The 14,346-nt window shown below is 47.4% G+C and overlaps 6 protein-coding genes and 1 non-coding gene across 7 annotated transcripts; 5 read left to right on the top strand and 2 right to left on the bottom strand.

Moving 5' to 3' along the window:
* Nucleotides 1-497: 497 nt before the first annotated feature.
* Nucleotides 498-2,495, top strand: ASN1 (asparagine synthetase; the record flags this gene model as incomplete). Its single annotated transcript, XM_049254821.1, has 5 exons — nt 498-508; nt 570-712; nt 769-804; nt 867-1,015; nt 1,074-2,495. The coding sequence occupies 5 exons, from the start codon at nt 498-500 to the stop codon at nt 2,493-2,495; spliced, it is 1,761 nt and encodes a 586-aa protein (XP_049106161.1).
* A 472-nt stretch (nt 2,496-2,967) lies between these two features.
* On the top strand, nt 2,968-4,264 carry POR1 (Mitochondrial porin; the record flags this gene model as incomplete). Its single annotated transcript, XM_049254820.1, has 5 exons — nt 2,968-3,015; nt 3,087-3,120; nt 3,179-3,267; nt 3,335-4,057; nt 4,115-4,264. The coding sequence occupies 5 exons, from the start codon at nt 2,968-2,970 to the stop codon at nt 4,262-4,264; spliced, it is 1,044 nt and encodes a 347-aa protein (XP_049106160.1).
* A 504-nt stretch (nt 4,265-4,768) lies between these two features.
* On the bottom strand, nt 4,769-5,778 carry LOZ57_005793 (uncharacterized protein; the record flags this gene model as incomplete). The annotated part of the gene is made up of 2 exons (XM_049254819.1): nt 4,769-5,609; nt 5,774-5,778. The coding sequence occupies 2 exons, from the start codon at nt 5,776-5,778 to the stop codon at nt 4,769-4,771; spliced, it is 846 nt and encodes a 281-aa protein (XP_049106159.1).
* Nucleotides 5,779-6,096: 318 nt separating this feature from the next.
* LOZ57_005792 lies at nt 6,097-6,168 on the top strand. The gene has a single exon. It is a non-coding gene; the product is annotated as a tRNA-Glu (tRNA).
* Nucleotides 6,169-7,690: 1,522 nt separating this feature from the next.
* MAP2 (Methionine aminopeptidase 2) lies at nt 7,691-9,387 on the top strand (the record flags this gene model as incomplete). The annotated part of the gene is made up of 7 exons (XM_049254818.1): nt 7,691-7,727; nt 7,795-7,935; nt 7,992-8,590; nt 8,645-8,917; nt 8,971-9,132; nt 9,189-9,275; nt 9,331-9,387. 7 exons carry the CDS (start codon nt 7,691-7,693, stop codon nt 9,385-9,387), a joined length of 1,356 nt encoding a protein of 451 aa, XP_049106158.1.
* A 586-nt stretch (nt 9,388-9,973) lies between these two features.
* ERG12_1 (Mevalonate kinase) lies at nt 9,974-11,308 on the bottom strand (the record flags this gene model as incomplete). The annotated part of the gene is made up of 1 exon (XM_049254817.1): nt 9,974-11,308. The coding sequence occupies one exon, from the start codon at nt 11,306-11,308 to the stop codon at nt 9,974-9,976; it is 1,335 nt and encodes a 444-aa protein (XP_049106157.1).
* Nucleotides 11,309-12,596: 1,288 nt separating this feature from the next.
* Nucleotides 12,597-13,902, top strand: DES1 (sphingolipid delta-4 desaturase; the record flags this gene model as incomplete). Its single annotated transcript, XM_049254816.1, has 3 exons — nt 12,597-12,773; nt 12,838-13,116; nt 13,180-13,902. 3 exons carry the CDS (start codon nt 12,597-12,599, stop codon nt 13,900-13,902), a joined length of 1,179 nt encoding a protein of 392 aa, XP_049106156.1.
* Between the last annotated feature and the right edge of the window lie 444 nt (nt 13,903-14,346).

The following is a 14,346-nucleotide window of genomic DNA, read 5'->3' as shown; positions in this document are numbered from 1 at the left end:
TGACGAAGCTCGAAACAAAAAAAACGAATGATATCTCGCAGGCAAGCCCTTCAGAATTCCAAGTGGCTCATTTGTTGTAGATGGCGCGCTTGGCTAGTTTGCCATCGGAAAAGGTCAAACCGGGTCTTATCTTATCGGCGTCCATCCCACCAGGAGTGTAACTAAATAACCTTAATGGATGACTCAAACTTTTTTTCGTTCTCGCTCGATACAAAAGAACCTCCTGCACGCCTCTTTATTCCTCATTTTCTTCTTTATTGTCTTCTTGCCGTTCTTATTTTCTGGATACCAATAAAAAAGCAGTCATGTGCGGTATATTTGCGTGCCATTGGTATGTTCCCAGGCCTGGTTCACCCTACCCATGCCCCCCTGCCCCGCGACTCTGGGCCTGAGCATTCTGATGACTCTTTGAATACCCCGTTACGGAGCGATTGGACTAATAAATGCCTTGATACAGTCACCCGGATGTACAAAAATTCAAGCCGACGGCTTTGCGTATGGCAAAAGCGTGAGTTTTCGACATATACCTTTTCCATGTGGGAGTCATAGCTAAAAGCATGGGTGCATAGCGTTCGGCATCGTGGCCCCGACTGGAGTGAGTGGAACACAATCCCTGTCTTGATGCTGCACCCTGCGCTTCTTATCACGATAAGTAATGGGCTAATGGATGGTCGCGATCAGGTGGTAACTTTATCGCGAACAACACAAGTTAGTATTACAAAAGTGGAAATACTTCGTGTGATCTGCAGGTACTAAGTCTGTGGATAGTCCTCGCGCACGAGCGTTTGAGTATTGTCGGTGTCGGTGAGTTTTTAAGACTCTTGCGGAATATAAGCGAGAAGCGAAGGAGACTAATCAACAGGTAGAGTCCGGCGCCCAGCCCTTGGTCAACGATGACGGGACATTGGCTCTCGCTGTCAATGGAGAGATTTACAATCATCGAATCTTGAGGAAAGGGTTGAAAACTCCATACCAGTTCAAGACACACTCCGACTGCGAAGTTATCATTCCATTGGTATGCATCTGCGCATCTCTGCAACGAAATGTGTGCTAACTTTCTTTCATTTTTGTAGTACCTGGAACACGGTATCGATGCTCCGAAATACCTCGATGGAATGTTCTCATGGGTTCTTTTTGACAAAGAACAAGACCGGGTAGTTGCTGCAAGAGATCCCATTGGAATCACTAGTTTCTACCAAGGATGGTCTTCCCAGACGCCTAATACCGTCTACTTCGCATCCGAGCTGAAATCGCTTCATCCTGTTTGCGACACGATTATCGCATTCCCTCCTGGCCATGTTTATGACTCCAAGACCAACACTACCTCGCGCTATTATGAGCCGAAGTGGTGGGATCCAACCAATGTCCCTTCAGCACCAGTTGACTATAAATTAATTCGAGATTCCTTGGTCCGATCTGTTCGCAAGCGATTGATGGCGGAGGTGCCTTACGGCGTTTTACTGTCTGGAGGACTAGATTCCAGTTTAGTCGCCTCGATTGCTCAGCGAGAGACTTTGCGCATGGCAGCGGTACCAAGTGGTGCAGTAACAAACGAGGAATCTGGCGCAGCTTTGGTAGGAATTGACGACGCTAACGAACTTTCTACCGTGACTTCGTTCTCCCAGTTGCATTCTTTTTCCATTGGTCTTCCAGGGGCCCCTGACACCAAGGCTGCTATAGAAGTCGCTAATTTCCTTGGAACTAAGCATTATGCTTTTACGTTCACCGTCGAAGATGGGCTCAACGCTCTTTCAGATGTGATCTATCATCTGGAGACGTATGACGTAACCACAATCCGCGCTTCCACGCCAATGTATCTGCTGAGCAGAAAGATCAAAGCAATTGGTGTAAAGATGGTTCTCAGTGGTGAGGGTAGTGACGAAATCTTCGGTGGCTACCTGTATTTCCATGCTGCTCCAGACAAGAAAGCATTTCACGAGGAAACGGTCCGACGAGTTAAGAACCTGCATTTCGCAGACTGTTTGAGGGCCAACAAGTCTACTTCCGCATGGGGCCTTGAGGCTCGTGTGCCTTTCCTGGATAAAGACTTTTTGGAGGTCTCTATGGCGGTTGATCCGCAGGAAAAGATGATCACAAAGGACAGAATTGAGAAATACATCTTGAGAAAAGCGTTTGACACATCTGATGAGCCAGACACGAAGCCTTTCCTTCCTGATCACATCTTATGGCGCCAAAAGGAGCAATTTAGCGACGGTGTCGGCTATTCCTGGATTGATGCCCTGAAGGATAACGCTGAGCTCCATGTGACGGATGAGATGATGAAGAACCCGAAGCCAGAATGGGGAAGCGATATCCCAGACACCAAGGAAGCGTATGTCTTGCTTCAAATCCCATTTGAGGTATTGTTAATCAATGTGTTCTCTAGGTACTGGTATCGGATGATGTTCGACGAGCATTTTCCACCCTCTTGCGCATCGACTGTAGTACGATGGACGCCAACATGGTCAAAACAGACTGACCCTAGTGGACGGTAGGAAGCCTTTTTAGCCCTGTAGTTTTGCGAGGAATTGCTACTGACCCTGACACCAGTGCCATTACCACGCACGTCGCCAAATACAGCCACGCGTAGATGAGATAGTTAGAAGGTCTGGCGTGGGGTGTTTTTCTGCTGTAGCCTCGATAGTTCTTCAATGCTATTATGATTACATTCGAGCCCTCTCCTCCGTAGATCTGTAACGTCCGCGATGTTCGACGGGGCTGCCGTTCCATGGGTAAAGGCCTATCACGTGGTGGAGTGCAATGCCGCCGGAAAGCGGACCAATCAGAGGCGCGATAGAGTCACGATGCCCGACTTTTCCGCTTCGAGCATTGTTTTTCTGTTCCCCCGTGATTTCGCCCGTCGCCCGCCTATCCCAACGTCCCAACTCCGCCTCCCCAACGTCCGACCTCGCCGTTCTCTACACTCCCACAGCTCTCTACGCGCTCTCTACAACCGCTTCTTTCACTATGGCTGCCCCTGCTGCTTTCGGCGATATCGCCAAGACTGTCAACGATGTCCGTTCCTCGTCCTGCCCGCTGTAACTGCGTGTCTTGAGCCGTTTGCTGACATTGTTGAGTACCTATAGCTCCTGAACAAAGATTTCTACCACACCAGCCCTGGTATGATATCGCTGAGCTTACATCGGACGGCCGGAGGATTACTGACAACAGTACTTAGCCAGTCTTGAGGTCAAATCCAAGGCCCCCAATGGCGTCACGTTCAACGTCAAGGGAAAATCTGCTCATGAGGGTGCCATCTCGGGATCGGTAAGTTTGATATATATATATAACAGAATACTGCCGGGGAACCACGCTCACCTTCTTGCCATTGCAGCTCGAAGCCAAATACGTTGATGCGCCCACTGGTAAATACCCATCAAATTCTGATCAGACCTCACTTCGCACCGCGACACATGCTTCACATCCCTCCCTAAAATGGATACCACTTTTGTCATTTTCGTTTATTCGTTGTTATACTCGTTTTAGCACTTCTTCCCTCGCTTCCACACCTCTACACAGAATTGACGCTAAGCTAATATCGTGCTCGCATCCAGGCTTGACGCTCACGCAAACGTGGAACACTGGCAATGCCCTCGACACCAAGCTTGAGCTGGACAACAACATTGCCAAGGGCCTCAAGGCAGAGGTTCTCACGCAGTATCTTCCATACTCCAACGCCAAAGGTGCCAAGTTGAACCTCCATTTCAAGCAGCCCAACTTGCACGCCCGTGCTTTCTTTGACCTCCTCAAGGGCCCCACTGCCAACTTTGATGCCGTTCTCGGACACGAGGGTTTCATTGTCGGTGCTGAGGGTGGTTATGATGTCCAGAAGGCTGCCATCACCAAGTACTCTGCTGCTGTCGCATACTCCCTCCCTGAGTACTCTGCTGCCATTACTGCCACCAACAACCTCACCCTCTTCTCTGCCAGCTACTACCACCGTGTGAATGCTCAGGTCGAGGCCGGTGCTAAGGCTACTTGGGACTCGAAGGCAGGAAACACTGTCGGCCTTGAGGTTGCCAGCAAGTACAGACTTGACCCTTCTTCCTTCGCTAAGGTAATTAATCTCCTATGATATACGTTGACTTATGTGCTAATTATATTCTATCAATAGGCCAAGATCAACGACCGTGGTATCGCTGCTCTTGCATACAATATCCTTCTCCGACCAGGTGTCACCCTTGGCCTTGGTGCCTCCTTCGATACCCAGAACTTGAACCAGGCTGCCCACAAGGTTGGTGCCAGCTTCACCTTCGAAGGTTAAATGACTTTGCATGGATTTATTGTTTGGTGATAGACGTTTTTTGTAACATCAAATAAATCAATTGAAACCTACCATATTTTCTTTTCACACAACACTTTTAATTCATTTTTTTGTATTGATTCTGCTAGATTCCCACCTAAGTTCTCAATATGTTAGCTATGAATACATATTGTATGTAATGTAGCTACATGTTGAAATATGTCTGATTTGTGTACGCCTCCGATTTACAACCTCAAACATGATTTATCCAGCATCGGATGGAGTACACATAGTTATCGATCGAACTATCCGGTACCAGCCTAAGCTACGTATAAGTTGAAAGTGGATTTGGAGGAGCTTATGCTTGTGGGGAAGGCAAATTAAAGGGTATCAGTAACCATTCATAAATTCTGTTTATATATTCTTTTTTGTGGTTTTTATAGGAATCCAGTCGTGTATAAATGCGTCCGACAAAGCTTCCCATATTTTCCCTAGAACCTAGGATAAGCAGGCTATTTTAAACCTTTAGGGATTTTTATTCGTTGCATCGCTTTGGTCAACCAGTCGCATTTCACCATGAGGAGCTACTTGCGGCTCCTGCCGCACCACGCTGGTCACCCGCATGTTATACTCCTGGGCGTGCGGCTTCCTCGGCGCATACATGATCGGCGTAGTCATCCCAGTTGAAGACGATGATGATTGCGCATTCCCCAGAAGTCCATGGCCTACTACCATCACCGCCCAACCAGTGCCCATGATACCCAACACCAGAAACAGCCGCATCGTCGTATTCCCTTCGCCATCGGAGATGTCAAATCCGCGTGCTGCAGCTTCCTCTTTTGCCTGCCGGGTGGCTCTAAGACGGCGCTCACGACGCCGGGCGTCTTCGTGGGTCTGGGTGCGGAAATGCGACGCGGCGTTGAAGTGGGGGACAGGGTTGTGGTAGATAAATGCATCCGGGTTATCATATGCAGCGGGACCGCCTTGAGGCTGCCTGTGAGAATGGGGGTGTTGGTGTTCATGGTGCTCGTGGCGGTGGTGATGTGGCGGAGGGCGGTTATGGTGTGCTGTGCCATAACCTCCATGAGCATAAAAGCTAGGCGGGGGTCCTCTAAAGGGGCCCCTGCGCTTGCTTAAGCCTGAAGGTGGTCGTGACCCGACGTATGAACCGCGATGACCACTTCGTGTGCTGGATGATGCTACTGTCGCTGCACGGTGTATATCATGATCGTGATCATATTTTGCACGCTTGGCAGCATTGGAGAGGGTTTGATACGCATTGGATATTGATGCAAAGCGAGATGAGGCATCGGGATCCTTTGGATTCTTATCGGGATGGTGGGTGAGGGACAGAGCGTAAAATTGTCTAGATTCGCTCACGCAGACGATACGTTAGCCTCTCTTCATGAGATTGCAAACCTCGACGATCTTAACTTCGAATACAAAAAGCAGACATCCACTGAAAAGAAAAACGGTAATTATTCACTTCTTAATCTCCTGAGTAGTAGCAGTTATTGGCACATTTAGAACTTCATAGTACGTGGGATCGCGACTATCTGCAAACGACCGGGTTGCGGAAGCGGGAAACGGGTATCTCCGTAGTCCCGAGGGCAGGCGGGAGAGGATAGCAGCAGAGTTGAGGCATGGCGAGAAACGGTGGGTGCAAAAGGGCATGCCGCTGCATGGTCTTTGGTGGCTCCTCTGTCGTTATTGTTTAATATCAAGCGGAAATTTGAGACGGAAATGCTGATGAGGTCACACCTCGCTAGTCCAATTTAAGTAAGGTTTCGTTCTGGGTGGCGGTTCTTTTGCTTTGTTTGAAAGTTCAATTTGCCTGCCACTCATCAAGCAAGTCCTTAGTGGTGTAGTGGTTAACATCGCTGTCTTTCACACAGTAGCCCTGGGTTCGATTCCCAGCTAGGGAGTTCAAATTTATCTTTTTGAATCGTTTCCAGGTGGATCTAACTATTCGAGTCGGCTTTTTTATCACCATCGGTTTCTCCTTATTAAATAACGAAGCTTGCGCTGTCAACCGATCTTGGATTTCGGGCTTGCGGGAAAATGAAGCCCGAGCCAAGATGGATCTAAAAAGTATCTGCACTCCATAACAATAGCACCAGCTGCTTTTTTTTTAGACAGGATGGTTGGGTAGTTAGCTATTTCATTCTCTAGTATGAAAGACTATTTCGAATTGCGTATAGAACGTTTTTCAGCACATTTTATTCATTTTTGAGGTATCCCTCAAAGCTGCAAACGTCGGCCCATGCAAATTTATATACATAATAGGCCTGAATCATAGAAAAAGTTAGGGGGCAGAGAAACGGCCTCCTTAGAGATCTATTAACCTACTAAATTGCTTCGCAGTTTTTGAAATAATTACCTGGGATATCTACATTCAGTCACATGAAATCTCGCCGATTAGCTGCCGCCTGAGGGAGAGCTTTCCATACAAGGTAGTGGGGGCTGAACATGCCCTATATGTATATCCCCTAAACGCTCTTAAGTGATCCGATGCGAATACTGCCTGTTTTATGAGGGATACCCCTTTTGATCGTTCTTCTCCACTGGCCCCGTAACAGCCAGTTCTCCCCTCTCCTACCCCGGGTAATGACAGGAATGGAGAGGTACCAGAAGCCATGTCACAACCAGTTCACCACCCCACTGCCCTGGATAATGGCTGTAATGGGGCGTTGGGTTCACTTCCATTGGTGTTGATTTACCAGTCAGAGAGTTACATCTCATCAGAGGTTTCCGTCTGGAGCCCATCACACCACAGCCCCCCAGGGTCAGAGTACTAGTTAAATGATTATTCCTCTTGTTTTACTTCATAAACAATCTTGGAGAAATCAAAAATGTCCAGAAACGTGTTTTCAAAGACATAATCAAGAAAGTTATATAATTTGGCCATAAGTAATTCTCGGCCAAATGCCCAAGAAGCTAGCCAAATAAGTTGGCCCAATGAGGGAGTGGGTATGCAGCGGGAAGAAAGCCAAAAAACAGGCGTAGTTTATCATGCAGTAAGACGCTCAGATGGTCCATATCTACTGAAGGTTATACTTAAGCCTAGGAAGAGTTCCTAGAAGTATGGTCATAAAGTAGACATGTGGTGGGAAATCACCTGGGTATAACACGTCAGATGAGCAGTATTGTTACCTGTAAATATATAACTATGCATTTGCCGGCTCTTATATATAAACTGAAAATGGAAGGTAATCAAATTTGTATATTTCTTTTTGCCTTGTGTGTTTTGATTTTGCAGGATAATGGAGTTATCGCCGCCTTCTGGATTCTTACTAAGCATCTTGGAAACCAACAGGCGGCTTAATGCGGCGAGCCCCCAACACAGCCGCTTTATTCGTATAAATCGAATAACGTCTCCCCAGTCCGCCTACACAAGAATCACGCAAAAAATAAGTTTGAGAGGAGAGCTATTACCAGGCTGTCAAAATGGCCGTGCAGGCTCCTCAGGTTGATACTCTTAGCCGTAAGTTACAGAATTTGTTTTTTTTGTTCATTGGCTGCAGATCCTTGCTTGCTAAACTCGTGTGTAGTTAACGAGGCTCTTGCCGCCAAAACTCCCGCCAACGGCAACGCTACGCAAGGAACTGGCGGATCCGCGGATGCATCGAATGACGATTCCGATGATGATAAAGAGGATGATCAGGTGGTAGCGGAGGGTGCTGCTGCTACCGGTATGGGGTATCCTATTCCCTACCTTTATGTGTGTGCCTAACGCATGCCGCCTTAGGAGAAAAAAAGAAGAAAAAGAAACCCAAGAAAAAGAAGAAGAAGGGTGTGGCTAAGGTTCAGAGCAACCCTCCCCGTGTCCCCTTGTCGACCCTCTTCCCAAATAACCAGTATCCGGAGGGAGAAATTGTCGAATATAAAGATGAGAACGCTTATCGTACGACAAACGAGGAGAAGAGATATCTCGATCGTATGAATAGCGATGCCATCAATGACTTCCGCAAGGGTGCGGAAATCCATCGACAGGTTCGCCAGTATGCACAGAGAGAGCTTCTAAAGCCCGGCAAGACTTTGACCGAAATTGCAGAGGGTATTGAGGATAGTGTTCGCTCCTTGACGGGACATATGGGTCTTGAGGATGGTGATAGTTTGGTTGCCGGCATGGGATTCCCTACTGGGTTGAATATCAACCATATCGCTGCCCATTACTCTCCAAATGCTGGAAATAAAACCGTCCTTCAGCAGGGCGACGTCATGAAGGTGGACATTGGTGTTCATATCAATGGAAGAATTGTTGATAGCGCATTTACTATTGCTTTTGACCCAGTTTATGACAATTTGTTGGAAGCGGTGAAAGATGCCACCAACACTGGTATCAGAGTGAGTACATTATGGCTGTTCACTACGACGTTCAGGGGCTCATTTTTATTTTAGGAAGCAGGTATTGATGTCAGAATGAGTGATATCGGAGCTGCTATTCAGGAAGCAATGGAAGCTTACGAGGTTGAGATCAATGGCACCACTTACCCCGTGAAAGCCATTCGAAACCTCAATGGTCACACAATTGGCCATTATCTTATCCATGGCGGAAGCGTTGGAAAGAGTGTTCCTATAGTCAAGGGTGGTGACCAGACGAAGATGGAGGAGGGTGAAACCTACGCCGTCGAAACCTTTGGAAGTACTGGAAAGGGATACGTGAGAGATGATGTGAGTTCATTTACGCGTATAAGAAAATGGGTTGACGCTAATAAGTTTCCCAGCTGGAAACTTCTCATTATGGCAAAGTTCCCGATGCTCCAAACGTGCCACTTCGTTTGTCTTCCGCAAAGAATCTATTGAACGTTATTACGAAAAATTTTTCCACTTTGCCGTTCTGTCGCCGATACCTTGATCGGCTCGGCCTGGACAAATACCTTCTTGGGGTAAGCCCTGCGTATGGTTTTGTATATGCAGACTGCGACTGACTGACGTTGAATAGTTAAACAACCTAGTATCCTCAGGCCTTGTGGAAGCTTATCCACCTCTAGTCGATGTGAAAGGCTCCTATACCGCTCAATTTGAGCATGTGAGTTCTGTTCTACCCGAAAATGTTGAACTTTTGCAATTGACTATTTATTTAGACATTCTTGCTTCGGCCAACTGTGAAGGAAGTCTTCACCAGAGGAGACGACTATTAAGTCTCGAGGGATTGATGTACCCTGGTAATAGGGGTTACGTGATCCATCCATCGGATACCTTTCGGGTTAAAGTCGATCCTTCTACAGATCGCAGTTTCCCTAGATATTTGGTAGGAAAGAAAACATGGACAGTCTTTTCAATATACATCAATATATCAACATCTCATCAGACGTAGTGCAGAAGGGTTCGTGGCGTCTTTTTCCAATGGACACCCCTAGTTGGCTATTTCGACGCCCGTTCTAATATTTGAACGACTCAGCATGTGTGGAGTAGTTCGTTGACATGACGGATGGCAGTTGGGGGCCTCGAACAGGGTATAGGTTGCATAAGCCGTTATCACCCTGCGCCAAGATAATTATGTTTTAGCCAGACTAAAATAGATTAGTGTATTTCAAATTAGGGTTTAGTGTCTTGGGTGTCAACATTAGGTAGCCAACTACGGAGTACTAAGGGTGCCCATTTAACCAGACTCTTTAATCCGAAGACTGAATGTAACAGGATATCCTTCCCTCTTTTCTGGGTGCTGTGCTGATTGAATATTCTAAGACTATTATTTGGATTGAATGCCTATACTAGGTGTCAACTCTATCTCCAGGAAATCCATCCTTCCCCCATTTCAAGTTGATTCCCAGCCAGACCAACCAGTTGCTCGATAGTGCAAATATCTTCATTTGCAAACTCTCCACGGTCAATACCTCCCTCTACCTCATCTCCAACCAGTGAGCACCCACGAACGGCGACACCGGCGGCCCCCAAGACAACCTGATGCTTTTCGAACCCCTCATTTGCGATCTCCTGGTCAAATCTCCTCAAGGCATTCTCACTAACATCTGGGTGGAGTAAAACAATGGTACATCCGCCTCCTCCAGCGCCAGTGAGCTTCGCCCAGCCGACTTTTGTAATGTCTGCCAACTGGACCACACGATCCAGGCACGGGTGGGATACCTCAAGGCTATTCAGCAATTTTTGATTCTCACCAAACAGTCTCCCCAAATTCTCAATAGCGGCTTGCCTTTCCTCGCTGTCGTTGAAGGACGTGGCGGTGGAAGAGAGAAAATGCAGAGCCTCTTCGACAAGCAGACCGATGGCGTCTAAGATGGGTTCAATATTTGCGGGGTTTGCTTCCTTCAGTTGTCGCACCTTCCGAACCTGGTCAGCGGTTGTACGTGTTCGTTTCGTGTCTATGAGAAGAATGCGCAGTTCGGGGAAACAGTGAAGCGGCTTAACAGATAACAGGCCATCGGTGGTTTTGCAGAAAAGCACGGCTTGGCCCAGGCAGGAGATGGTGTTATCGACTCCGCTCGGGTCTCCGTGGATGCAAAGTTCTCCGGCGTAAGCCCAATTGTTGATTCGCTGTAATTGATCTTCCCGGTTGCCACTTGGCCCTTCAAGTGCATTGGCCTGGATGAGCAGCGCAGTGCTTATGCAGATGGACACACTTGCACTGCTGCCCAAGCCAGCACCAACAGGAATTGCGGACCGAAGTGTGTACACGGCGCCGGGGCTTTCAGGGGAGCCAAGTGAGAGGAAGAGGTAGAGAAAGACTCTGGCAGATCCTTGGTGTATCTTTCGTTCTTTCTGCGGGAGATCTGGCGAGACGGCCTCGACAAGAGGCTCAATAGCCGCGAGCAGGGTCCCATCGAGGGAGGAGCCGTGACACTTGCGGAGCCGGCTATCGGAAGGCGGCCAAGGTAGGGTGTCTATTGACCAAGTGTAATACAAGTCAATCTCCCTAAAGTCTAGCGCGACGATGTGCTCAGAGGCAGGCAGGGTCTGGACGTGGAGATACGATCGAAGAGAGATGGCCGCAGCAATGGCAGGCTTGCCATATACTGCTCCGTGCTCACCAAAGACAATGACTTTCGCCGGCGCGGAGACAATGAAGGATTTCTCCAATGGTGACAATCCATTTTTGAGCATGGCCACCGAACGGCGAAAAGGATGAGGTTGGCAGTGTTCTCTTGTCTGGACGGGTAATATCGAGACGGGACCTGACTAGCGGATTGTAGCTGGACGCCGGGCGGACCTGCAGACGGGAGCTACACGGAGTAGGCAACTATGGACCCACTGCACGTGGCTAGTGCTCAGTCGGCCAACAGAGTTGAGACCCTCTCTGATTTTACACCAAAACCTATGCTTTTCAAGTTGGAATTCCCATAGGTGCTCTACCTGGTAATTACTGGTGCCAAACGTGGTTGTTAGCTACCACATAATCGCAGGCCTCTTCTGACAAGAAACGTCATTAACTGTCAGAATGTGAGCGTTACTGGATCTCGGAGAGGTAGCTCGCAATCAGGTATACCGGCGATCTACTTCTCTGGATTGGGGGGAAGGCAGCCAGTCGGGCCAGAATTAGTGAGTGTTGCTTCAGCGTAGGGTGGACAGGATCCCACTATCTTCGCGTCTTGCACATTGAGAACCAACGGCAGGTCTCTCAGAACCTGGTGGAAGGTCAGGTTATTTACATCGCTTGTTGCGAGTGCACAAAAGACACTGTAATATCAATTTATGGGTTTGGGAATATGCATTCAAGCTGCGTATGTCCTGCAAGCCTATTCACCCATTGCGTGAGAGTGAAGTCGATGAAAATTGAATATCGCAGAGGATCATCTCGTGAAGTGGATCTTGACGCGAGAGACATGGTCTTGAAAGGGATGGCGGCTCGAAGAGCAGACAATCCGTGCTTATAGAAATAATGGTCTGTTCTACAGAACTAAATAATATGTCTCAGGATAACTTACTTCGTTCTAACCATAATAGTTGCGGGCTAAAGGGGCAGTGTGAAAGGTTCAGCACCCGGAACACGAAGGCTTCTGTGGGTCTGTTTGATCGAATTTATGATACTCCGTACTTTGATGCTTCTTCGATGAGGGGACAACGGAAGTGGACATTGCCCGGTAAGCTCACGTAGCTTAAAATCTTATGTTTCGGAGATGAGCAGGCAAGCGTCTATTCTTGTATCATAGACTTTAACAGCTGTTTGTAAAGGAGTTTACTCCGTACTCCGTATTGCCACTGCCCTTGAGCTAGTTAACTACGTTACGTAATCGGATCTCGCCCCACGTGGAAGCTGGACGCTCCGCGAACTAAAAACGATATCAAATCGAGATCCTCCAAAACACAGATGAATTGACCATGCAGCACTTCACATTTCGCCTCTACTAAGGCCTGATTTTGTTTTTAGGGCCAATTCTGTACAGTCCAAATCATGCCGTCGATCGTAAAGACAACCTCTGTTCAGTCTCCGCCCCCTAAAACTACCTCCCTTTCCGGCCGCGTTCCTCCGCCACCTTCCAGTTCCTCCGTGGAAGATCACTTCTTTTGGACATACACGGAAGAGCCACATAAGTCAAGAAGGCAGGCGATTATTAAAGCACATCCAGAGGTTAGATTGGAGAGTACTGCTGCTCAGCAGGCCTTTTTCGTTAATACCATTGCGTTAAATGTAGGTCCTTAAGCTATGCGGCATTGAACCATTAACGAAATATGTCGTCCTCGGCGTCGTTTCTCTACAAGTTGCCTGCGCTTATCTTCTACGAAATACCCCGATACTATCATGGCCCTTTCTCCTGACCGCCTATGTGATTGGGGCTACTTCGAATCAAAACTTGTTCCTAGCAATTCACGAAATCTCTCATAACCTAGCCTTCAAATCCCCTTTGGGGAACCGGCTATTGGCAATCTTTGCAAACTTTCCTATCGGATTGCCATATAGTGCTGCATTTAGAGTGCGTCTCCCTTCCCTATCACTTGGGATCAAACCTAGCTAACATTCCTCCCAATATCTATAGCCTTACCATCTCACCCACCACAAATCTCTCGGTGTTGCATCTCTAGATACAGATCTTCCAACAGCCCTTGAAGCTGTTTTCCTGGATTCGATTCTGGGAAAGGCATTTTTTTGCACATTTCAAATCCTGTTCTACGCCATTCGTCCCATGTTCATTTATACTCCCGCCTTTACTGACATTCACTTCCTGAATATCATTGCCCAATTCGCTTTCGACTTTGCCCTTTACAAACTCTGTGGCTCTTCCGTGCAACCAATTTACTATCTTCTTCTTAGTTCATTTCTCGCCGGGTCCCTACACCCTTGTGCTGGTCACTTCATTGCAGAACACTACTTCTTTTCAAAAACTGGCGGGGGCACAGAATCCCTTGAAGAACAGAAAAAGGCAAAGAAAGAATCCTGCATTTCTCCCTTGGCATCTCTTACTCCACCAGAGACATATTCATATTACGGCCCTCTTAACATCCTAACCTACAATGTTGGCTTGCACAACGAACACCACGACTTCCCTGCTATTCCTTGGACTAGATTGCACAAACTGCACCACATTGCGAAGGAGTTTTACGAACCCCTACCGTGCCATCGCAGCTGGGTGTGGGTGATTTGGACGTTCATCTTAGATAAAAACGTTGGCCTCTGGTGCCGAGTGAAGAGAGCTGAGGGAGGAAGAATGGTCGGAGGAAAAGATGGGAAGGGCTGGAAGGAGAGCGAGATCCAGAATTGATGTGGGAAATAGAAACAAGTGATATCTTGATATTTGTTTTTTTCTCTTGGATATCCATCCTCTTCATCTTTTCGAGCGTTGTTCTGGGGCGTTTTTTTATCTCCTATTCTCTGCATTTTAATAACGATTGCTATGTTTGAGATAGCATTTGCAGCCTGTTTTCTGAAATCTACCCACCGCTTTCATCTCTTTATCTAGTATCACAAGTCTAAAATGGGTTCTTGTTGATATCTTATGTACATTATTTCTTATTCAAAACTGTAATAAAATGGGAGCTAATTGATAAAAGAACGACCTTTGCAGCACTAGTTCTCATAGGACTCCCTGCTGGAAAATATGCAAGGAAAAGGATACGAAGAGATTTACCTTGACGAGTCAACTGCCTTTCTACTCTTTCACATAGGACATCCGCGCAAAAAAGAGCACGTGAAAGGAAGATTATAA

This window comes from Ophidiomyces ophidiicola, assembly GCF_022830035.1.
Source record: "Ophidiomyces ophidiicola strain CBS 122913 chromosome Unknown scaffold_32, whole genome shotgun sequence".
In the NCBI taxonomy this organism is placed as follows: Eukaryota; Fungi; Ascomycota; class Eurotiomycetes; order Onygenales; family Onygenaceae; genus Ophidiomyces; species Ophidiomyces ophidiicola.
Note: the sequence above shows the minus strand (reverse complement) of the source record. Positions and strands in the feature narration are given on the sequence as shown.